General features: G+C 41.7%; 1 protein-coding gene across 1 annotated transcript in view; it reads right to left on the reverse strand.

Moving 5' to 3' along the window:
• The window catches only part of tubgcp6 (tubulin gamma complex component 6), a 29,176-nt gene extending 4,756 nt beyond the window's left edge, over positions 1-24,420 (reverse strand). Inside the window, exons 1-23 of the mRNA XM_030424976.1 lie at positions 24,087-24,420; positions 22,918-23,723; positions 22,584-22,747; positions 21,348-21,561; positions 20,225-20,383; positions 19,164-19,285; positions 18,939-19,002; positions 18,728-18,837; positions 18,471-18,562; positions 16,104-16,243; positions 14,191-14,340; positions 13,404-13,485; positions 12,858-12,946; positions 11,681-11,796; positions 10,643-10,781; positions 10,432-10,530; positions 8,495-10,313; positions 6,882-7,043; positions 5,233-5,401; positions 4,301-4,442; positions 2,255-2,449; positions 1,529-1,661; positions 614-827 (exon numbers count right to left, since the gene is read on the reverse strand). Of these exons, the coding sequence (XP_030280836.1) occupies positions 614-827; positions 1,529-1,661; positions 2,255-2,449; positions 4,301-4,442; positions 5,233-5,401; positions 6,882-7,043; positions 8,495-10,313; positions 10,432-10,530; positions 10,643-10,781; positions 11,681-11,796; positions 12,858-12,946; positions 13,404-13,485; positions 14,191-14,340; positions 16,104-16,243; positions 18,471-18,562; positions 18,728-18,837; positions 18,939-19,002; positions 19,164-19,285; positions 20,225-20,383; positions 21,348-21,561; positions 22,584-22,747; positions 22,918-23,703 (5,360 nt within the window). The 5' untranslated portion in view covers positions 23,704-23,723; positions 24,087-24,420. The remainder of the gene's footprint in view (positions 1-613; positions 828-1,528; positions 1,662-2,254; positions 2,450-4,300; positions 4,443-5,232; positions 5,402-6,881; positions 7,044-8,494; positions 10,314-10,431; positions 10,531-10,642; positions 10,782-11,680; positions 11,797-12,857; positions 12,947-13,403; positions 13,486-14,190; positions 14,341-16,103; positions 16,244-18,470; positions 18,563-18,727; positions 18,838-18,938; positions 19,003-19,163; positions 19,286-20,224; positions 20,384-21,347; positions 21,562-22,583; positions 22,748-22,917; positions 23,724-24,086) is intronic.
• Positions 24,421-25,803: the final 1,383 nt, after the last annotated feature.

The raw sequence follows: 25,803 nt of genomic DNA on the forward strand, positions 1-25,803 counted from the left end.
CAGTTATTTCATGGCTGACACAGACAGCTTAATAGAGTTTGCATAATGACTATTGGTTTGACGAACCGTGAACTATTTTTGAGATAAGGAAAACAGGAGCGCACACCTAAAAGATCTGTATCTCATGTGCATGTGTTAGATCATTAATTCAAGAGATGGAGATATATCTTTACATTTTGTGCTACTGCAGAAGGCATATGTTTTCATACATGTTAAAGATCAGTCACAAAATCCTAATTTAATGACGTTTAACTCAGGCAGCAACAATTAACTATGGATGCGCCGGGAGGATCATGCTAATGTGGAGAACTGTGACACATGCATACATTCTTTAGGTTTGTGAGGTTGCCCGTACCTAAACTTACATGGCGTGCAGTCTAGGCAGCGATCACAATGAATACATGAAGCCCTGATCACTCTAAATGCTTAAAAGTTTAAAATGTTGCATTTAAGAGGAGGAAAGAACATTTTAGTCTTGTTCTGGAAAGTTCTACATGACAATACATTAAAGAAAAAATATCATACATGTGCTAATTGTGATTATAACAGACAACAGCAAGCATCATATTGGAACAAATACTGTAATATGCACATACGCAGTTCCAGTCCTCACCTGAAGATGGCCCTGTTGAGGTAGTCTGCATGTGTGCGGTGGATGGCGTCCAGGTCGCTGGCAGTGGCCAGCTTGGCTGTGAACTCGCTCCAGGACACTTGCAGGATCTGGTTGGCGATGTATCCCTGGATCACCTTGACAAAATGCTGCATCTCGTGTCTGTACAGCTGCAGCTGACGGAACTGCACCGAGCGGCCGGCTCCTTTTACCAGCGCTGAGGGGAAAAGAGACATTATCAGTGTTGCATGGACTGAAACATTTGATAGTTACAGACTTTGAAATGTGAAGATCTGCTGCTTTTCTGCATGGTATCAGTGTAAAATCAATATCTTTGGGTGCTTTTGTGTCTGTAAGTCAGCTGTTCGAACTCACTTTAGGAACTTGACTGACAGAGATTCATTTTTATTTTAGTTTTAGGCAAAGAAATCGATTCAAATAAACTCCTAAAAATAATTGTTAATTAAAGCCATTTTTATTATACAGATGTAAAGTAATTGTGTTAAAAATTTCATTCCTATTAGTCCTTTCAATGTTCAGAAATGTAGTCAGACCAGAGCGCCATAGAAATGATTCACATTTTCCTCTGGTGATCAGTAATATTAAGGTTATAATCGTTGAAGTTTATATGCCTTCAATAACTTGATTCTTTGTTTTTTCCCCTTCAGGGTATCTGTTTATGTAGTCTGTGCACAAGCTCTCACTGATCAATACCATCTAACCCACTGAAGCGCACTGTTTTACAACAATCCCACTGGTACGAGATGTGCTTAGTATTAATAAAACATAAAGGAATCACAGCATCCCCCTCGATGAATATTTTATAAACAGCCGAAGCACAACAGGAAGAATCTTAACTCTTTTCTCTCAGAGGAGGAGTCTGAGCCCGGCCTGGATCAAAAGCTCACGCCGTCTCACCTGTCCGCTTGAGGTGGAACCAGACCTCTCGGAGGCTCCACACCATGTGTTTGAGCTGCAACAGGAACGAGAACAGGCGGTTGTACTTGTTCATGCAGCTGTCCGTGATGATGATGTTCAACGGCCAGTCCACCTGGGAGATGACGAGAAGCCAAAGAGACACCAGTGGAGGCGTGGGGTGGGGGGGTAGAGAAAATAGTGTGTAAAGGAGTGAGTGTCAAAGGAAGCAAAAAGAAAGTGGAACGAAAAACAGGTAAAGGGAGAGTGACGGATGGGAAGACGGGAGGAGAAAGGTGTGAGTACAGAGATGTTGATAAAGGAGGTGAGAGGATCGTGAAGGGAAGACAGAGTGTGAGAGATGGGGGGTAGAAGTGGAATGGGAGAGAAGAATGTAGAAAAAGAGAAAGAGTGAAGCGTGATAAAGATGGGAAGAGGGGGGGAGGGACGGGCATCCGGCAGGAGAGGGAACAGTCATGACAGAGATAGCGTGAAGAATAAAGAACAAGAGCAGAGGACAATATGTGCAGCATTAGTCACCACGCATGTCATCCCGGCTCCAATCAATCTGCAAGCTTCAATCATTTAAGTGCATGATAAGCTAATTTTCCACACCCCGAGCAGTTTGTCAAAACATGATGGGTTGTCACATTCAAGCTGCCACTCACGCTGAGGACAAGCACACCCACGCAAGCGTACACACACCGTTACTCACTCACACCGCCTCACCTTGTAGCGCAGCTCCAGACAGTTGAGGGAATCGGGGGCGTGTGGGTGGAAGGTCTCTGGGAGGAAGCGCAGGGCGAAGGTGAAGTTGCCAGCCAGCGGGGTGTCCCCATGTAAGCTGTATTGCAGGGCCTTGCTTAGGATGGAGTTCAGCACCAGGGGGGTCAGCAGCTCGCCCGGAGTCTGGCCACTGCCCAGCTAAGCAGAGGAGACATCGGTTAGATCAATACACAAAAGATCAAACATGGATAGCTACCCGTACCTCCACACCTGTTGTTTGCCATCAAGGTTTTTACTCCAAACAAACACTACGGGTAGCTGAATACAATAATTAGTTTGCTTTCCGGTTGAAGGTGTGCTAATCAGTGAAATCAGCTGCTGGAGTGTTCGGCTGGGACAAAAACCTTCTGTCTCATGTGCCTCAAGAGACAGACGTACATGAATGTTTCTGCAGAACAGCGCCAAGGTGTTGGCACAGACTGCGCCTCCACGCCAGGAAGGTTGTGCATGACATAAGCGGTCTCAGAATCTGGCAGCATCATGTGCTGTAAAACAGGCCAAAAGAAACGTCGGATATGAAAGTTTTAAGCGGCTATTATTGCGGTTTCTATCATACCAACATACTAAATGAGGAAACAATGCAAGAACTAGACGCACTTGGTGATGAAGTGCATCAGTACCTGAATCTGCAGATCTCCTCAGCTTTGTGGCGTTCTTTAGTGAGTTTCAGGTCATTGTTGAGCTGTCTGTCCCACAACTTCACTGATTTGGTTCACTTTCATTGCTATCAATTTGTGTTTTTTGGTGGAAGTCAGCAGCTGTTCCTGCTCAGCACCAAACAGCAGACAGACACAGTTAGCAGCTAGCTGGCAAACATAGCGCCACATATAGCAGTGACACAGCCAATTATTTCCCTTGATATTTGATAAAAGACCAATAACAGAGGAAAAAGAGCGAATATTGGACTTGAATTCATCAACAGGGTAGAAACAGGACTCATGAATGATGTTTCTTCGTAACTGCTGGATGTGTAAATAAGCAAATGTGTAAATGGTGATGATATGTCAATGTTCACAACTTGTTTCCGCTGCCTCCAGGGCTGTCATTTGGGGGCTGGTTGTGTCCACAAACATGACAAGACCAATATTCACTCTTCTGCTCCATCTTCTCCACAGACTCCTATGGGAAATAAATGGCTGCTTAGCTGCTAAACACTCCGATCTATTTACCAGCTAGTCATCAACTTTGTCTGTGTGTCAGTCACTAGGGTATAGTCAGTTTTTGGGACTTTTTCTTGCTTAGAAAAAGATGTTGTTGACAATTACTTTAAAAAGAGATGGAAAGCTCTATTATGTTGAAGGGAGGTGCAGGGTTGGGGGATAATCCTCTGTGGGTTTGTCACCACGAGCAACCCCTTTCACATGACATTGAATCCATTAATACAATAAAAATGATTGATTAAAGCAGCTCTCTGAATTCTCGGCTTTGTTTGTACATTTCATGACAGCAATTCCTTTTTGAGAAGCTACATGTGATATAACTGCAATACACATTGGCTCCGGGATACCAGATTACATTTTGCAGGAGAGTATATGAACCCTCACACAAGAGTCATGTAACTTCCTTTAGAGATCTGTGCTCCACCTTTAGTGCATACATTTATAAATGATGACCAACGCTTGTGGACGCTGAACTTAGCTGGACATAGAAACACCAAACCAACACCAAAACACAACTGGCGACTTGGCTTAGCTAAACAGCCAATCAGAGTGACTTCTTTCACACTGGCTGGCAGACAACTGTCAGTATGGTGTGTCCAGGCCCTAGCATGTTACTAAGCATGCACTTAGTAGTTTATAGATAAAAATATGCTCTCAGATAGATTTCACAAGTTAAAAGAAGGTAATAGAAAGTTTAAAATGTATTGCTTTGACAGCGAGGTCAGAACATTTGGCCTCTCTTATCCTAGAATCCAAAAAGGCCCTAACGAAACTTGTGTTGAATGTGCATGGAGATGACACTACAGCAACACTACTTAAAGAGCCTCACCTTCTCAAAAAGCAGATCGCTGAGTGACTGTGCGAACTCGCCGTCCTCCATCAGCAGGAAGTGGCGCAGCGCCTCGAAGTGTCTCTCCACTCCCAACTCCACAAAGAAATAGTCCACCACCGCCTTGTTCACCAAAGACACACTGGGGATAGGAGGTGGAAGAGAGAATGACCAAGGTTAGGAGAGAAAAGTTTTGACTCAGGAAAATGTTGCTGACTTGCAAATTTAATACAGGGGATGATAGACGTCAGCTCTGGAGAATACTCTGGGAATATACTGGTGTTTTTTCACTCTTTGGATGACTTCCTCAGTCCCATTAGTTTGACTTATTCCTATGCAATTCACCTTAATATAACAGTGGGATTTAGGGACAGTTTTCTTTAACTGAAAAGTCAGCAGGGAAATAGAGAGATAAAAATAGAGCAGAAAAACCTCTGGCAAACACCCCTGCATCATCTAAGCATCAGATGAAAATTAGTTAATAAAAATTTAGAACTACGAATTCCAACACTAAATATACTGCACCACCCTCTGTGTGCAGAAAAAGGGATGAGAAAGCCATTTCTTTGCACACAAAGGCTAAACTGCACAGTGTGCAGAAACATTGTAGGTGAAGACTGACAGGCTTGTCTGGAGCTCTGATGGAATTTCAAACAGAAAAAGGATCCCACAAAGATGGATGGTAATAAGAATTTAAATTATTCCTCAAGAGCAGAATGTGCACTCAAGTGCAGTTCAAGTGGCCCGAAGAAGCTGAGAAATGGCACGATATCAGTCAAAACTGCACTTCTGGATTTCTCTTGAACATTTGATATTCAAAACTTATACTTGTACAGAACAACCTGAAGTGTGTCTACAAGTGTTATTTTTATTCCAATCTAACACTAAACAGACCACTTCTCCCTGCAGCTTCCTTTCAGTCAGACACTCACTGTGTGATGAGCGGGGCAGTGACAGAGTGTTTTATCAGAACTGGCAGAGAAACCATCTCGCTGAGTTGGACAGCAGTGGTGTCTGTGGCTCTGCGGAGCGTCGGGTCCATGGGAAGGCCCCAGGGGCCCCGAGTTACCTGCTTCAGCAGCTGACACTCGGGGGACGAAGCTGTGTGTGAGGTAGATGACAGACATGTTGTTGAATAAACATCACTTTTGAAAACTCTTATTTTTAACAGTGCAAAGAAGGGGCATGCAGAGTCGAATGAAAAAGAAACTGATGTCAAATAAATATCCACATACTGGCGAGAATAAATGATGCAAAATAAATATTTAAACATTTATCTAAGAATGTCAAAACTTCTCTTTTCCACATGTTGATATTGGCTGTTGTTGTTACTCTTATTTATATTACTCATAGTCTGACAAATAGAAAATATTTTAAAATGTGAACTCCGGCTTTTTACCATTCTCGAAAATGTATACTACCAAAATGATGAGAGAATAATAGGTTAATCGATAATAACTATAAGCTGTTAAAATGACCTCTGAAAATTGATCAAATCCTCTCTGACACAATCTCAACAAAAACAAAAGATAAAGGATTCACAATAGCTAGTATTTACTGCATAGTGATTCATTAAATAGCACTATATTGTAAGCTGTTACAGTTATTTAGTCCACCCTCTACACTGATAGTAACATTTCCTAAATAATGAGCTCTCCTGACTTTGATCAGTGATGTGGAAAATGTATTCGGCTGAGGAGATTCTGATTGATTTCATGCAGACCCTGGAAGCTGGCATAAATAATGGCAGCATGACTGAACAACACACGCGGGTGAAAAAGACAAGATATTGCTTCAACGAGGCATGATGCATCCCACCCAAACATGCACCAGACTAAATACCCTTATGAAATATCGCTGCTTTTTATGCAACCTCTGTGCCTGCTGAGGGAGTAAATATTAAACAGCCTCTGAGAGTGAATCACTCCTGAACATGTTGTAATTTACATGAAGTAAGCTCCACCGCTGCAAGGTGTATAATTTTCATTTCTCTGCAATTTGACATGATGTTGTGGAGTATTTCAAAAGATGTTTCATTTCTTATTAAGTTAAGTTCAGAGACACCAGGGAGTAAACAGGCTAAAAAAAAATTTGTTTTTTTCTTTTTTACTAGATTTTTACTGTAGGCTACAACTTCTTCTGTTGATAAAAGAATGGCTTAGGCTTTGTTCTTTTTGCCCCAAGTGTTTGGTCTCTGTCTAATTCTGTCTAGATGCAAAGGCAGCAGCAGCCTCAGAATTATCGTATTCAGTCCCTGTTCGGGCCATCTATTAAATAACGACAGATAAAGCTCAAGCAAGAGCATCGATTTTATGAGAGATAATGGATTTTATTTGATTAAATTTACATCCAATATTGAGTCAAATATTTTACTTTTGCTCTTGTTTGATTTTTGATGCAACACAGTTTTATTTTACTTCAACTGTGCTGTGAAATGAGCATACAAAGGTTTAACTAAATGATGCTCATTTGCTAGTTTAAACTCACGGCCAAGACTCTACTGTCCATTTCAACAGGGCCCACGTTAACTATGGCCTAAGATTAATGGTTTCCTTGGAACACTCACATGTTTTCAACTCACCCATTAGGTTGAAGCAGTCTTCGTAGTGTTCCACCTGGTACTGAGCGGACAAAGCTAAGAGGTATTCCTGCTCAGACTTTTCTCCAGGGGACAAACCGAAGGCTGCCGCCCAGGACCCCATGCTCTCAGCCAGCTGCTCACCAGGGCTGTCTGACTGAAAACCTGAAGAGAGATGCACATTAATTCCCTAAACAGACACAGTGACGCCTCTTAGGCACAATACTAGACAGAAATTGACCAGAGCAAAAGAAATTCCATATATCTAACCATGATTTTTTGACTTTCAATGCAAAGGGGGAGGCAGGCAGATGACATAAATTCAACAAAACAGCTAGAGTGTATATGGGAATATCCCACTAAGCTTTCTATGAAACTATGAGCATGAAGACAGGCTAAAGAGGGATATTATATTCAATATCTAAGGCATGAAACCACTGGCAACACTTTGGGTATGAAGGAAAAATTACATTTGATATATGAAAAAGTAAATCTAGATGAAATTACGGAGGAAAATGGTTTAAAAGACCAAAAAGCAGAGATTTGAATGGACATTCATAATTAAAAATCCACAGTACTGCACTTGTATCCTATCCAGGAAAATAAACATTAATCCAAGCTTTCTGAGAAATAACATATTTGGTTTATGTCAAGTATAAGACTACACCATGGCTGCAATTGAAAACAAATATTTATAAAGAACTACTTGCAAAGTGGTTCTGAGCCTACAGACCACTCAAGATGGTACTGCAATATTTATATGTTTGCAGTATTATAAACTGGTTGTCTGTGGCAACATTGCCAGAAAAAAATATATATTAAGTCACGGTAAATGCAAATCAAACATTTCCGCAGCTTCTCATTCAACTGATAGAACACGGGCTGAATATTTGTTAAGTATTCACAGGAAATGCAGTGTGCTTGTCAGTAAGCTTAGCACTTAAACAATGTCATTCATCCAAAATGCAAAAGGAACATTTTCAGCATTCATTGCCAGCAGATCAGGTTACATTGCAAGGAGTAATAAAACGAATAGGAGCGACCACAGCCATCTGTTAGATGAAGAGCTGCAGGCGACGGGCCGCATACCTCTAACTTCTCAGCGAGCTAACAAACTCCTTTCACTGTGCTCTGTTGTTCACAGACTCTTGCTGTGTGCAGCATAAAATCAGATCAATGCCGCTCACAGAATGATGGAAAAAGGCCAATAACTGCCCAACTCCTCTATAAAAACAACAACAGTGTTTTGTGGCTGCCAGGATTCTGGGACCTTGAGATTTTAACCATGTTTGCTCTTACCACTAATCACTGCAGGACTGAAGTCTTCCAGAGTGGCACTTTGATGGTAAATGCACTTCAGTCTTCCTTGATTTAATTAAGAGTATTTTTCATTTCTACTTGTCGATTTAGATCATCTCCTTTAGTTTGTGAGTTTTACTGTTGTGTATTGAGTTGATGCAATAAAAATAGATTCAAAATAAGAGAGCGAGATTATTGATCCGGATTACAATCGCATCAGAGATCTCAAAGTCTTATACTCTCTCTTGAGCTCACTAAGTGGCAGTTGAGTGCATCTCGTGATTGTAGAATGTGTGTCATATTATATTATTCATTACCTTTAGCATCTTCATTGTCTTCCGCCCTCTGCCTATTTCCACTGCCCTTGTCCTTCACCACGCACCCGACTGCAAGTGAAGAATCTGATGAGTGGCCATAAGCACTTCCTGGTAGTACAGAAGCTTGTGGCTCTGTCCCCAAAACCACACAGCCCACCCCCAGCGCTGAATCAGAGGAGTGGCCATAGGCGCTGCCAGGCAGTGGGGATGGAAGAAGATCCGATTTGGACACAAGACATCCAGTGCCCAAATTTGAGTCTGATGAATGACCATGGGCACTGCCAGGTAGAGGAGAGGGTTTGGGTTCATCTCCTGAAACTAAACATCCGATACCCAACGCTGAGTCTGAGGAGTGACCATAAGAGCTTCCAGGTAAAGCAGACAAGGTGGGTTCAGATCCAGACACCACACAGCCCGTTTGAAGGATGCAGTCAGAGGAATGCCCGTATTTCCTCGAACGAGGTCTCTCTTCAGGTATGTTAGACATAAACTCGCCAACTTTTATATTAGAATCGGAGGAGTGACCATGGATGCTAGGAGAAGGAAGCTGCACAACAACATCCGAGATGTTTTCTCCAACTTTAATGTGAGCATCTGAACTGTGACCGTGAACACTGGCAGTGGGTAGAGGGGCAACTACATCTGATACATGCTCACCGATTTTGATATGTGCATCTGAGGCATGACCGTGGATATTTTGAGTAGGCAGAGGAGCGACAAATTCTGACACGTTTTGGCCAACTTTAATATGAGCATCAGATGAGTGACAGTGAGTGTTAGAGGAAGGTAGAGGTGCATCAACTTCTGAAATATGATCTCCGATCTTGATGTGTGAATCTGAGGCATGACCGTGGATGTTAGGGGATGGAAGAGGAGCTGCTACCTCTGATACAAACTGTCCGACCTTTATATGAGCATCAGAGGAATGGCCATGGATGCTAGGTGAAGGTTGTTGGGCAACCTCATCTAAAACCAGCTCACCACCTTTCAGGCCTGCACTGATATTCGGCAAAGAAACCATTGCACCAGCTTTATCTTGAGCATCTGAGCTGTGGTCTTGAATGCTTGCAGAAATGCTAGTCACTACTTTTTGGTGATCTTCATCCTTGCCACTTTGCCCTACCAAATCATCTTGTTGTCTTGTCTCAACAGATTTACCTTCATCTTCATTTCCCTCCACTTTACTTTCCAAATTCACTATTTCAGTCTTCTGTTCCGTCACAGATACAACTCCTGCCTGCTTGCTGTCCATCATTGAGCCACCCCCATCTACAAGCTGCAATGAGGCATGAGAAGGGTGTCCATAAACGCTTGGTTTAGATGTATTTTGGGGCTCCTCTGGGGTGTACTGGCCCACGGGAAAGCTGGATTTGGAGGCTTGGCCAAAGGGGCTCGCTCTGGGGAGACCCTCCTGGACTTGAGACATGTTCTCTCCTAAGGGAATGTGGGAAAAGGATGGGTGGTTTTGGATCAAGTCAGGCTGGACTACAGGTCCCCAGCGAGGCCGGGGCTGGGTTGACGCTTGGCCAGTTATACCCTCAAGTGGACTAAAGGGGGCACTGAAGTCATATTCAACTACTTGTGCTGTAGGACACACTTCAGGTAAGTCAGAGCCGATCTCCTGTAGGGCCATGTCCACCTGCTGACTGTCAGGGTTTGGAGATTTAGGGAGAAAATCATTGATGTCAATGTTCTCAGAGATGAGGGGAGGATCCACTGTTAAGGTGGATGAAGACGGGTTAGGTCGGGATTGTGCAGCATCAGCATCTTGAGTGTCCGCTGGCTGCTGTTCATCAGACGGCTCCTGAGTGGGAGGTTTCTGTTAAGAGAAGATATTAATGAGGCTACTGCTGCACACACTTTGGAACAGCATGATTTAGTGGGAAGAAATAAGGATTAATTTAAGACAAAAAAAAAAAAAAAGCATGTTGTCATACTCGTGTTGATTGCAGCGCAGTCTGTTGTGCTGAGGGAACAGATGGCAATACTTCCACGGGAGGTCCCTGCTGGCCTAAAGGATATTTCCCGAGTATTGCCTGGAAAAGTCATGAGAGCTTTGTTTAAAATTACTTCCCATACCTGCCATTATATCAGTGTCCTTAATCATCTTTTCCTTGTCCTCATTATGCAATTTCTGTGTTTACGAACCTCAGTCTGCTGCCTGTCACGCATGAAGAACTGAACCCGGGCTTCTTCAAGCCTCATTCTCTGCACCCGCCACATGGCCCGCCTCTCTCTGCGAGCTGCTTCCTCTGACAGACGGCTGTACTGAGCAATCAGCTCCTTCCTACAGTTTAGTCAGGGCATGGTAACACACACAGTACAAGTAAAAAAAATTAGCTGAGGTTTGATATATCAGGTACACAAGAACGGGACGGACAGACAGTCGGACAGATAGATACTTTTTTTTTATTTTGTCTATTTTCACTAACTTTCAAGGCCTTGATTTTCTAATTCAAAAGCTTTCCAGGATTTTAGGGGCCTGTGGAACCTTGTTTACCACCTACACCCAGAGTGGCTGATATTGTAGTAGCTGTTATTTTAGCCGACAAGTCTAATATACCATAACATACTGCAAAAGAAAAATAATTTACTTGAATATCGCTTGAATAAGCTTTCAGAGGTAAGCATTAAATGGCCTGTCATACCCCTGTATGTGCAAATGCTTTCAGGCTCTGTGATGGCTCTGAATTAAAATTTTTACTTGACGAATGATCAATACTCCTGAAATCTATGTTTTTCCTCGCAACTGATGTGGAATATCCCAAATAAGAAGCTATTTGGATCTAGAAACTTTGCAACAATTAAATGAATGTTAACCAGTCAGCTACCATAACAAAATGCTGTGGGGGAGGGGTGCTTACTACAGTTTTGGTAACCTCTGACCTCCAGCACCTCATCGAGCCAACTAACAACTTCTAGCCATCTATTGAAAATCCATTTGTGCTCACATTACACATTCTGATCACATCTGCTCATGCTGCGGCATCCTGCAGTTATCTAAACTGCACAGAAATTCAGCCCAGCGCGAGCTGCTGAAATACCCCACACAGATGGAATTGATGTCCCATCATGTTTGCACATAGTCAGTTAATATATCCTAGATCAAATAAAATCTTAAGGCAGAATAATCAATCATCAATAAAACATCAACATCTCTAATGGGGGCTGTAAAAACAGTCAGACCTGGCTCTCTGCTCCAGTTGCTCCTCCAGGGCTTGTAGTCTCTTCTCTCTGTCCCTCACCTCTCTGGCAAAGCTGAAGTCATCGTCCTCCTGCTTCTTCTTGGCTGAACTTCGCCACTGTTGCAAAACCACACAACACAAACAAACAAACAAACAAACAAAAACACACACACACACACACACACGCAAATGGGAGAGGTGTCACTTGTAATGATGAAACTACAGAGAATAACAATCTAAATCTTCAGCTCCTCTCGACCTCAGAGAGTTGTTTTAGCAAGTTTAAGCCTATCTTTGCGGCTGCACTCTCACATAACCTCATAAATGCCCACTTTAGGCGGCTAATTCCAGCAAAGAAAAGCTCTAAAAACACAACCTTCTCAGCGCTAAACAACAGGCAAACACAGTAAGGGACTAGCTGGTGGACCGTGTGGAGCATTTAGCAGATAAAGAACCGGATATTTTTCTCAGGATTAGAGACAACCCAAGTCTGCCATGACAACGTAAAAGGTGATTCTATGTTCACAACCTCTGCCTCATAGTGCCTGAAAAATCAGTAATTGCAGGTTTAATCTTTTATTACCACTAATGCTATGGCAACAGTGGCGCATGAGGAGCGGCTGCTGGTAGCTCCTCTATATTACACTATATTTTTGCTTTTTAAGGCGTCTTTTTTTCAGCTTTATAGATGAAACATTTATGGAGAACAAAGCAGGTGTTTTGGACTATGTGAAGTGGACGTTTAGAACGGCCCAATCCAACCTGACCGCCTGGACAGTCCCAGGGAGGAAGAGAGTCGGAATAAGCCATGTGAATCCAGCTTGGTTTAAAGCTGCTCCTGGCTAATGTGTGGTCACAGGAAAAGGAAGTCACCAAAATAGGACTCAGACCTGTATCTCAGATTGAGCTGTTGCACTCGACAGCAGACTGTGTTCAAGGCCGACAGAGTGCACGACTACAGTGGGACGAGGAGAGGTAGACTGTTTATGATGCTCACCACCATCTTGTTGCTGCTGTTTACATTCACCCTCTGATCACACACACACACACAATATATTTGTCTCTTTCACACACACACACACACACACACACACACACACACACACACACACACACACACACACACACACACACACACACACACACACACACACACACACACACACACACACCACTACCTCTTGCTCCTGCTCCAGGTGCTGTTTCAGCTCCACAAAACGCTCCCGCTTCTTGGCCTCCTCAGCCAGACGTTGTGACACCTGGCGCCCTACAGGAGTTGAGACAACAATGAACTGCTTACCTCCCTGCATAAAGAAGTACATAATAATCTCTCTGTCAATCTGCCACACACGTGAACAGACACAGAACAGCACTGACATCTGCCTCACACTCACACACACTAATATGCCTATGCGAGAGTGTCAGTGTCAGGCCAGACCCAACACTCCCAAGACTTTGGTGCACTTCTTTTGAAGTAATATATGATGTGAGGAGTTTGCTAAACTGCGCGAGCGATGATTACATTTCACAGCCCATAATACTGGAAGTCGTACAAAGTATTCCTCACTGCTGCTGCCCCTGTGCGTCTCTGCTGCTCTCCTGAGAGGAATGAATGGAGCTGAAAGAAACTCTTGCAGTATACTTAGCAGGATGGGGGTGTGCATATACATCAAGAGCTGTATAAAATTATACTCTCAGTGTCGGTGTCTAAGTGTCACACTTACCACGGATGCTCTCCAGGGTTTGGGCCGCCGACTCCCTGACCTGATTGATCAGCTCCTGGCGTGCCTGCTCTGCTCTCTGGGCCTTACAATAGATAGAGAAGAAATCATCATTAACAGAGATCTATCTGCCTGCCCTGTGGCTCACCTCTCCTCCCACCTCCTCTGCCAGTCAGCACAGCCAGCAGCACACACGATACAGGCCGTGTGAAGCAGGCTGTTACACTAAATCAAGCAGCGTGCAGGCCCCGACTTCAGCTGCATCATTTTAATGACTCGCTGCTGAAATTCTCAGTACTTGAGGGGCAGTGTCACCATCATGAATCATGTAATGTTAAGAGAAAAAAGAAACTCCTCTTTCTGTCTTTAGCGACAGCAACTGTGTAACAACTTGTTTTACTGCAGGTCTGCATTCCCTCACTGATGGTCAGGCTTCCCTGGATTTTTAAGTATCCATTAAAGTCAGCTAGCAGAGACGTAACAGTGTCTTTATTAAAGTAACACACCATGTTGACTGCCATGTTTACCAACATTTGCTTCACATGAAACATTTCTATGTCTTTCTTAAAGTTAATGTTTAACTAGTCATGTATAACTGTGGAAGAGAAATATGAAGGGATAACTCCATCTATCTAACACATTAAAGTGTGTTCACATGTCTACAGCCTTTTGTGCTTCCAGAGGAAGCTGGATGTAATCTGTTACCCTTTAAAAAATCATACATCAGAAGAAAATATGAGAAAATACATCTCAGGTAAGATGCAAAAAAACAATGTATGTGTCTCAGTACTTGCTCCTCCCTGCTCATGGCGCTGTGCTTAGCAATCCTCTCGAGGCGTCCGCGGTACACAGCACAGTCCCTCTCGATCTCCTCCACCTCCTCGAGGGAGAAGGTGACAGAAATGCGCGGCACCGGCAGCTCCGACCAGCAGATGTAGTGCTGTTGACACACAGTTAACAGGAAGTTAGCACTTTAAGGGAGGCTTGTTGTTTTAAGTTTTAATCCAGATGTGGTGGCATTATGTGATTGGTCTAGTCAGGAAGGAGAGCATCGTTACTGTTGAGCTGCTAGAATCAGCAACTGCTTGGTATTTCTGCCAGAAAAATGCTAATGAATCAATTATCTAAATTGTTTAATAATGATGCCTTTTATAACAAAAAAAAATTACAATCAGCTGTAGAAGATAGCGATATACAAACAAATAGTCTTGTTCATGATAATAAATGACATCGAACTGACTGGAAAGCAGTTCATTAGCACATTAGCAACCATCTCTCCACCAGCAGTGTTTCAATCCATAATTTCACACATGCTCTTCACCACCCTGCAGTTTGTCCAGGAATAGCAGACCCCAACACTGCCGGAAATTAGCATACAGAGAAACACTGTAGTTACAGGATACCAATTAGTCAGGAGCATGAGCCCTGCAGTTCAGGTCAGGCAGGTCGAGTTATAAAAACATTATGCGCTGGAGAATCAGCGGGTGAGTCACAGACAGGTGAGGAGATTAAATACAGTTAGATCACGTAAAGACTTCTAACACTTCATTGAGGCTTTCAATTTGTCTGAATTTCTAAGCTTACTGTCATCGTGTCAATTGAGGAGTCTATTCATATACATAGACAACTCTTTAGCTTATTTATACAGTTTGTCCTCAGGAAGTAGCACTAGGAGTCTTAAACCTTCAGGCAATTTCTATGTGCAAAAGATTGCAAGAATATCCTTTTAACAATTTGTCGCTTATCTAAATTTTTTGTAAATACATTTACTTAGGTTAATCGATTTATTTTTTTTAAATCAATATGAACAGTTTTTCAAACAAAAATACCTAACATATGCTAAAATCTGATAAATGTATGTATTTCCTTACATTATATTATAGTGAATAGCTTTTAGGTTTTTGACTTCGGGTTGGTCGAAACAAAAAGCAAAACGGAGATGTCACCTTGGATCTATGGGAAACTGTGATGGACATTTTTGACCATTTTCTGATCTATAGACTTAAACAATTTATCGAGGAAAAATATAGAGAAAAGACAGAAAAATCAATATAAAAATAAATACCTACATTTTAAAAACTGTAATGAGGGTTGACGTTTTTAATTCAAAGTTGATTTTTCTGTTGCTCTGCTAACCTTTTCAAATCTATATACATCACTGTCAAAGAGGAAAATATACATCCATCTAAAACTGTCAATATTTTTTTTTTCCTAATACAGCAGGAAGTGATTGTGAGCAGAAGAGTTCAGAGTTCAAATGTCTGCAAAATGTTTTGAAAACACCTGTGATCCAGTACCACAAGGGAATATGACACGATGCTAATGAACGGTTAGTGATGACGTTTTGCTGGAGCATGTGTCCCTATATGTCATAGTATTGATTATTTGTCCCAATTCCCCTTTTGCCAGTATGGATTTCCAAATGGGTACAATCATCGATGTGGCAGCTAGATAATAGTGGAGTGGATTTGTTGGATGCAAGTGCCAATCTGTGCACCTCAAAACCAATACAGTACACTGAGTGTCTGCAAACGGATCAAATGTGGCAGTGTAAACTTAAGGATTAACATTTTATGTCCCTGATTTATTCAAACAACAGGCACTTGTACTGAATAAATTAAGAACATAATTCAAGCAAAAACATTCAACTGAATAAAATCCCCTCGTCTGCATATATAAATGTGTGAAATGTGCAAAATGAACCTGCGGGCAGCAGATCTTGAGGAGGTTGATGGTCTTCCCACAGACGTATACGTCATTGGCAATGTGTCTCAGGAAGAGGGGAACACAGTCCTCCACATCCTTTGAGATCAGAGTGTAGCCTTGGACCCAGAAGTGTTTATCTGCAGAAAATCAAAGACTCCTATTACATGCCATTCTACAGTTCAGACCAAGTAGTTACACAGGTCCATTATGCCTTCGATAAAACTACAACACACCCACAACCGAAGTACAAAAAGCAATAGTGGAGGAGTATTACTCAGCCTGCACTTGGCCTAAAACTTTTCCTTATTAGTATGACTTACAGGGCATGGCAAAACTCTGGCCGCTTGAATTAACACTTGGAAATTGTTAGCGCTTAGCTCAGTGATCCTAAGCAAAAAGCATAAGAGAACATGAATGCACTGAGCTTCCCGAGCTCTTTACAGAAAGCCTGCGGCTTGCCAAGAAAGCTTAGCCGCTGATTGCTTCCCTGGCCGACAGACTTCCAGGAGAACAATGACATTTGTGTGTCCTCCAAAAAGCAGGAGCGAGAAGTGCAGAGGTTCACTGCAGGAGTTGATGAGGTGTAGCCGATGAGCAAATGAACCTCTTAGCCAGACAAAGCCGAGGTGATAGTCTGACCTTGAATGGGGTGTTGCATGACATACAATATTTGGACAAGCTGTAATGATTATTATACAACCATATTTATGGAGTACTGTCCTAATGAGGCCAATGTGTACTTGTTTGGGGGAAAGGATCATCAATCATTGTACTATGCCCTAAAATAGGGCTGCAAATACCAGGTTGTACAATCACATTGGCATATCTTTGGTATTAGCTGTTAAAGATTTTTTGGCATCTGCAACAGTGGCATCGGCCGGAAATGAATATTTCTGTCTATATGACAGGCAGATAAAGATGATGCACACACACAACAAGAACCGCTGACTTTTTTTAAAATTTTGGTCAGTGAATGTGCACATTTTGAAAAGCACTGTACATCTGCATCTGCCAGTGGGCCGTCACTATAATAATATATTATTTCCACAACAGGAGAGACTTGATGGATTCTGCAATTAGAATGGAAAACATACCCACATGTACCAAAACGGCACCAGTAATCCAAAAAAAACATTCCAATAATCTTAAAAATCCAAAATTGTGCATCCATAAATATTTCCATGATCGATTAATTTGCAGATTTGTTTTCACGACAAATTGTTTTATAATGACAACTTCAGAAAATATATGACGGAGAAGAGCAACCAATCCTCACAATTAAAAAATGTATGTAGACAAAAAAAGCACATAAATGATTTGTAGTTTGTCAAAACAGCTGCCATTTTTGGTCACTTGACTTGATCAGTCATTTCAGCTCTACCTGAGTATATTCATAAGCTATATACAGAATCTAAAGATTTTTATTTCTATTTCAAGGAGTGATTGTTAATTCAACATAGTTTTGTTACTGTAACTACAGCTGATGAATTAATCAATTACTAATAATAGTAATAATTATTAATTGATTAATCATCCATTTTGTCACCCAATTATTTGTTTATGTCACTTTTCGCCAAAACACTTGATGGTTTTGGCCTTTGTTTTATTGAGTAAACAAAGCCATTTAATTGGCAGGACTTCTTACTCTTTGATAATGTGATGCAAATAATGTTTCTGTTTCAATGTTTCTTTTAAATGGACAGAATTATTAATCTCTAAACTGACTAAGTAATGAGCAGTGTTATTGATAAAAAAAGAATATCGTTAGTTGGAGAGCTCAAAATTAATTTTTGAAATGAGCTTAAACTGTAAAAACCTATTCAGTCGTAAGTCAGCCAGCTCCTGCAGAGCACAGACAGCTCCATATTTATCTGCTCTGCTAGAAGCATCTCCTACTGTCTCAACTCTCCTCCTGTGCTCTCCTTAAAGAGCCAAGTCTTTAATTGGACAAGAAAAAATGAATTCAGCTAGTTCAGATTTGTCAAGGGCAATTACAAGAGAAGAAATGTAAGAAGAAAAAAAATAATAATTTATTACAGAAAATGTTTTGTTGTTGTCAGCGTGGTGTACCAAGTGAGAAGAATAAAAGGAATATTATCTATTTGTGTGTATCCCTGTGGTTTACTGAGCGGAGATGGCTCTGGTCCCTACAGCTGTGGCAGCTGACTCTGTTTCCCCCTGATTATCATCCAATAACTTCATGACATCCGTTATAGAAACAAGGACGAATCCAACTAGGCAATAAAGGCCGTAATAAAATCTATTTTTTTCCTGTCTGTCTGGCAGGCTTTTCATTTTCAGATCCTGCTGACCGAAGCCAATGTGTTTATGCGACAACACAAGTGTGTGTGCGTGTCACCTCACCTCTGAAACTGAGATACTCCTCATTGACCTGGATCATGAATTCCCCGTAAACGTCTCGAAACACGCCGCTATACACCCAGTCAGATACAAACCTAAGTGAAGCACAGTCAAAACAGTCAGACTCAGTCCTGACAGTGGCCGGAACAAAGATCAATATAACAAGTACTGTATATCGATGAAGTAAAATCACATCCTTTGGTTGTATGTTTCTTTGTTTTGAAGACAACTATCTGCATGAGGAGCATAGTGTGACTGACCGTGTATAAGGCTCACAGCTGCTCTTCAGCAGCGACAGCAGGACCGGGTAGTTTTCGTTGCTGCAGTTATTCTGTGCTTCATTGTACAGGTAGGACAGCAGTTTAACACCCTGAGGAGAGGCACATGGCATTGAGCTGACATCCAATCTGATAGGCTAAACACAGCCATGATGGATGACATATTGCAGTTTGCAGATAAAATATCACTCACCACAGGGAAAGTAGCCTGGCCTGCACCCAAAGGCCCATCTACACAGCACAGTTCTGACAGGTACCTTAGATTAAAAGGGAGAAGAGATTTTTTTTGATCCACTGATATTTGCATCAGGGTCCTCTCTGTCGGGGGATGACTGTACTGTCGACTAGGTGAGGTCTAAAGTGTGAAATAACGACAAGACACCAGCATAAAAAAATTAAAAAAAAGATTTAACCTCACCTCAACTGGCGGCCCACTTTGCGGAAGAGGAAGCCGATAGTCAACAGGCTGAGGGTGGGTGGAGTGCTGAGAACACAAGCCCTGTAGTAGTGCAGATACTTCCGCAGCCCACCTGTAAACGCCTTAGGAAGAAAAACAGTATTTATCAAATTCATTATCTGTGCCAATGTGAATATACTGAAATGTTCACTTTCCCTTGTGCGCAGATTTAAAATATACACTTGTACATTTTGACCTGTTTGGTTATACTGATAACATTACTATGTTTTTTTTCTTTTAATGAAACATCTACAGAGCTTGTAGAAAGTGCAGAATAAAATGATCTCTTTTCCCTACAAACACCTCTCTGATAACTTTTAAGATTTTGTAATTTTTGGTCCAAAACTATTGTTTTGTTTATGTCTGTAAGAATTCTGTTCTGTAAGAAAGTTGGTTCCTGCTTCCAAGACGATTCGTGAGCCGATAGTGTAACAACTTTGGCATCACATGGTATCTGTTTTTTAAATGGACCAAATTATTAATAAATAAATTGATGAAGTAATGAAACTGGGATACACTGTGGAGAGGGATGACAGTCAGTGCCAACTGTAACTGCTGTTAGCTAGTAGTCCAGACTGGGAGCTTGGAGCACTGGATGAGTGTTGGTCTTGTTTACACCACTAGCTCAGGAACCTTGGCAAGTGCTAGCTGGTTAGCATGCTAACTTCAGTAGATATTTCCACAACACAACTCATAGATGTCTTTGACACAATGTCATTAACAATGTGATTATAGTTCATTTTTGATTTTAACATATTCTTACACATTGCAATTTAACACTTCTTACATCATCATATCTGTATTTCTATATTTTGTATGTGTGTAAATGAATTATTTACTTGTGTTTGAAATATCCCTTGCCTCAAATTGTCCCTTGAGGGATGAATAGCCTGTTTTCAATTAAACTTCACTGATGGTCACAAGAATGGTAAAAACAGCTGGGCATTGCAGCATTAGAGTCGAGAAGAGAGGGGTAAAATGTGCCGTCTCAAAAAGCATTAATGATGATTATAGAAACATACCTGAAACACAAGGCCTTTTTTGTCAGCACTCTGCAGAGAAAAGCGGCTAAGCCTCAAGTAGTAGGTGCCGTACTGGGCCAGCTCCCCCAAGAGACGAGACACACTCTCTGGAGAGGCTCCTGACACGCACACACCAGGTCTGACGTCAAACTGAACGCTCTGTGAAGGAGATTACATATTTACAGATGGTGGAGAAAATACAATGAACAAGTCTACAGTCTAATAACATCCAATAAAACAGCCCTGCAGCAAAGACCGTCTTTGCAAAGCTTGTGATATTGAATTTTGTTGAGGCTGTCAGAGAGTCACCTCCATGGTGATTTCTGAAGGTGTGTGGTGTTATTATATTAGACCGTGATACATAATAAGGTGTTTGTTATGTTGTCCTTCCCGTGGTTGTTTTATGAGAACTGGATACAAAGCTCCTAGACATGACTCTTCTGGGGCGACTACAATAACACAGACAATATTTTGCAAGCGAGCACAACGCTACCACAAACCACAGCCGCAAAGATTACCTCTCAGTTTAATAAACACCTCTCTGACACCCGCAACAGAACTTTTGCAGAAGTTGCCTTTGATGCAGTATTGTTGTATAAGAACAACTTGGATTGTAGAGGCTTTCCTAATATTGTGTCCTAACTTACACCAGCCTGCATGTTAATGATAAAAGTCTGCTTGTGAGAGGGAGCACGTAAGGGGCTGAGGGAGGAAACAAAAGAGGATTCAATTTACGTTGTGAATAAATACAATCTTCTGGAAACATAAACACCTAATGCGAAACAATAAAGGAATACTTAGGAATACTTTCAAATACTTCCTCTTCATTTAATACATCATGTCAGGCGACTGGCTTGAATTTGTGCTTAAAACCGTCACTTTTTTTTTTTTTTTTTTTTTTTTTTTACTTTTTTGTGTTTTTGAGGCAATAACCTTTTATGGGTCACTTGGGTTAGTTTATATCACACATGCACAGATTGTCCATTGATTTGGCGCTTTCTTTCGTAATTGTTTGCTGTCAAAGTGCTTTTATCACTTCAGTCTGTCAGACCCCTAAAACAAGGCATCAGTTTCATTTTATTGCATTTAAGAGACTGATAAAAAAAAAGATAATGAAACGCACCTGGTTCAGAGGGAAGGTCGTGGACGCCACTCCAATCAAGACATTGAGAAGGTCGGACACCAGCTGTGTCTGAGAGTCCAGGGGCAGCGGGAGAAGAGGAGAGGGTGTGCTGGTACTGACCACCCTCATCTCCCCCTCCCACAGACGATAGAGTTGGTCAAAGGCCTCCCTGCCTCCCTCTGTTAGATAGAGAGACTCCCTTTTTCCTGGTGGGCTGTTAAGAAAAATTAATTAATTCATCAAATTTTACTTATTTGTGTTGTGTTCCAGAGAGGGCGAGCAAAACTTGTGATAACATATCTATGACTTGCTAAACTGCTTCACTGCCACATTAAACTACACATTTCCTTGTCAATAACCACAGATTTTCTTTTCAACAACTTTGAATGAATGAATGAATGAATGAATGAATGCTTTATTTCAAACATGTGAAAAATATATTACACTTGAAGCACTAGTCATTAAAACCCTTTGTCTGTTTGAAAAGGAGTAGGAAGAAGCATTAGCTTATTAATTCCTACCCCTTCTCCACTTAGTACCTATTACTATAGGTTATCTTACTTCCTGTGTATCCTGTTTTTTTTTTTGTTTTTTTTTTAAATACTCTCATCAAAAGCAATCACCAACAAACAACACAATAACCGCTTGTGTAAAAATAAAATAAATGACAAGTATGGCAAAATGTGAGAACCCTAGTGTTTGTCATACCCCTCTTCTGCCCTGTACCTTGTAAATACCATCTGTTTGTACCGCTGTTTGAATTTGCTCATGGTTGGACATTGTCTGAGCTCCTCCGCTAGTCTGTTCCACAGTTTCACTCCACATATTGAAATGCAAAAGGTTTTTAAAGTTGAGCGTGCATACAGATGTTTTAGATTCAGTTCCCCCCTCAGATTATATCCCCCTTCTCTCGGAAAAAAACATGCTTGAATACTTACTAGTAATATGTTGTTTGTTGCTCTATACATGATTTGTGCTGTTTGGAAGCTTACCAGATCAGTGAGTTTCAGTATTTTTGATTTTGAGAATAAGGGGTTAGTGTGGTTGCTTATTTATAAATCAAATGTCGTTTATCAAACAAAAATGTCAACTGCTGATGTGACAAAACAAACAAAATAATCCAAGACTGTTTTTTGATAGTCACATCAAGCTAAAATTGTGTCTGGAATAGTGGGTTGACATGATTATGTTTGCTTATGATCACATTTTCAACAGCGCAACTATTGTGACTCTTACCAGCCAACAGACTCCCAGCAGCGACGCTTTCCAGGCTCAAATGTGCGGAGAGCTTCCCATATATCAAAGTCTGGAATAGAGCTAGGCTCTGACTGAGAGTCTGGGGTCAGGTTGGAGGATGACTGGAATCCCTCATCCTCAGACTGGTCTAAACAGGAGGGGACCTGCACAAACAACAATCAAGCCTTATCGTACTATTGCAAAACACCGGCGTTTATACCTACATCAAAGATTTGTGAAATTGAACTAGCCAGTCATAATGAACTACCCTAGCCAGATGACAAATCAACTTGAACAAAATATGCATTAGCAAGAATGATACATAGTTACATACCCTTATAGTCAGCCCAGTTACATCAATATTACTGGGCACAGGAGGCAGGTCCAGTCTGATGTCCATGTCTGAGGTGCGAGTGTGCTGCAGTGCTCCAAACAGTGTCATCCTGGTCTCCCTCTCAAATCTTTCTTCTGATTCTGATTTTGTCCTCAGAGCCAGCAGTCCTGATCCCGGAGGGGCATCCATCAACCTCTGAGATCCACACAAACTCTCCAAAGTCCCCCATTCCTCCCCACACATTAGACCCCAAGCACGGGCCTCTAGCCTCTGCAGCTCCTCGCTCTGATAGCCCCAGGGTTGGGGCCTTCGCAGCACAGGTCTCTCTCGTCTCATGTAGTCCCTGCTGAAAGAAGTAGGGGGAGGTGGTGATGAACCAGCTAGGTGCACCAGGAGCTCTAGAACCGCATCTACTTCCTTCAGGCCAGATGATTCTCCTTCCGGTAGCCTCTCCAGCTGCTCCTCCAATCTCTCCGCTTCCTCTCGGCACCCTGACACCCGCAGGTCAAAACATATCATCAGGACTTTGTTTCTGGGTGGTGTATTAGCTGTGGCACTCGGTCCTGAGGCAGACCCTTTAGTGCCATCTTGAAAAAGCTTGGACAGCAGGACACCGTAGGCACACCTCTTTAGAGCTCTGCAGAAACCCTCTCTTGAGAGTCCTCCCAGGGCACGGCGCTTCCATGATACCCCGGACAGGCTGGAGTCACAGAGAGCACCCAGCAGCTCAGTGATGCTGCTGCTGTTGCAGCTGGGCTTTATGGGTAAGTTAGGGCTGGGGTACATGGTGGCACAGCTGCCTCAGCCTGTATGAGAGAAACAAAATGAGTTACACGTCATAAATAGGAAACTGGGATACACTGTGCAGGGATACAAGTATAATATCATGGTGAACATTAAGCTTGGTTTTAGGCAGCAGCAGAAACCAGACGTGCTCTTAACCTAAATATCTACGACAGACTCCTGTACCACAAGTTTAGTTTAAGTCAACTGGATAGAAAACAATAAATAATCAAATGCACCAGGGCCAGCTGACAGTGACTAGCTAAACCAACATTTAACGTTAGCTATGTAGCATTGAGCGTTTTCTACTGTATATCAAACCGCATATTGAATAAGCCAACCCAATTCCACTCACAACTAAAACGACACCACCTTGAATGACTTACCCTCAGGAGTTGGTGCGTTTCCCCTTGATTCAGACAGTTGCAATCTTGAATACACTCCGAGTAGATCCTCCGTGTACATGCTAACGTTTGTTATTAGCAACCCCTCCTCGACCAACTGACTGTCCAGCTTACTTTACGTGCCGAGCATGCGTAATCTGGCAGGTGGGTCCTACACACAGTTCTCAAATGTCTTTATTATTCAGCAATTCGCTGTTTCAGCACATTAGCGCCAGTTTATATGCTGTGATATTGTTTTCAGCTAGCTAACTGCTAGCTTGTCGCTTCACTCATCCTCCATCTGCCGCGGGGATACAACAAAACTGGAACCCACCCCTTTTTGATGTGATTGGACAAGAGAACACTCAATCTTTGGTGATTGGCTAAGAAGGTTGCAGGGTCCGTGCTGATTGGTTAGTCGTGCTGGTCAATCACATTATGGTAAAACTGTCATTTGCCACCGCGCTTTGCTGCATTCAAGTGATACGGGAAAAAGTAAATACCAGCTTCCTACTGTCTGTGCCAGTTTAACATGTGGCCTATTTAAGGAAATGATTGATAAATACAGTTAGAGACAATAATTTAAACGTTTCGTGAACCCAAGTCTTAACATATGATGGGAGGCAATGCAGTGTAGCCACTTATGGGACATTTATGGTGGATGCTGCAGTGTTTAACTCATTTTGGTCATATTAAATTAAATGTATAACTCTGAATGATTATGCTGTGTGTTAGCGTCAGTAGGAAAAACAAACAAGGAAGAAAACCCTATTTTAATAATCTCGGACAGGCATTTGGCCTGGATGAATTCCTATTAGTTGCTCTCTTCAACTTGCTCTATTATTGACCTGAATGCAGCAAGTATTGATCACTTGTCTCTCACTGTCCTTTTATTTAATAGGCCTACCTGTCATTAGTCAGCAGCATCAACAGGTAGAATGGCACCCCATGCAGTCTCCATGTGGGCTTTGCGTAACTGTGCAGTAGTTTAGCTCCATACACAATTATATGAAATATTATTGTAAGTGTTATTGAGGCTTTAATGTTCCTCCTGTCCATACTGGATGTCCCTCTGTAGAAGACTCCAATGCAAGTGATTGGGGACCAAATCTTGTGGCTGTTGTCCTGTGCCAAAATGCGTCTTAAGGTTCAACCAAAACTAAAATGAGGAATTTAAGTCTCAGTCCAATCAAGTGAAAATGTTTCAAAAGAGAACCTTGTCCCTTCCATCTCTTACACTGAAATTGCATAGAGAAGGGATTTTTTTCTGGGCCAGTATGTAGAATATGATTTCTCACAGAAAATAACACACATTTGCATGTTGTTTTAAGGCAGACTTGATGCAGAACAAATCCATCTGTTCTTTAATAGCCTACATAAATTATCATTATTATATTTATAGAACAGGGCGTTCTCCGGATGGGTGAAATGTTAAATACTCTCCTTAAAAAATGAAATGAGTAATAAAAACATCCAACATTTTCTCTTGAATTTCAAGTTCTTGTATTTGCTTTCTTGAACTAGAAACTGATGTTTATTGAGTATGTGCAGTAAATTGTGTGCGCTTTGTCTATAATAACAGCATACGTGTTTATTTTTGTGCATAGGTCTCCTAAACAATACAGCTTGATCTCAGAGTTTCTATATATTTAAATGAACAACTAACAAAAGGAAACATACGGCATATTAATAAAGAAGCCACACTGTTAAACTGCAAGTT

The sequence above is a fragment of the Sparus aurata genome, chromosome 8 (genome assembly GCF_900880675.1).
Source record: "Sparus aurata chromosome 8, fSpaAur1.1, whole genome shotgun sequence".
NCBI lineage: Eukaryota > Metazoa > Chordata > Actinopteri > Spariformes > Sparidae > Sparus > Sparus aurata.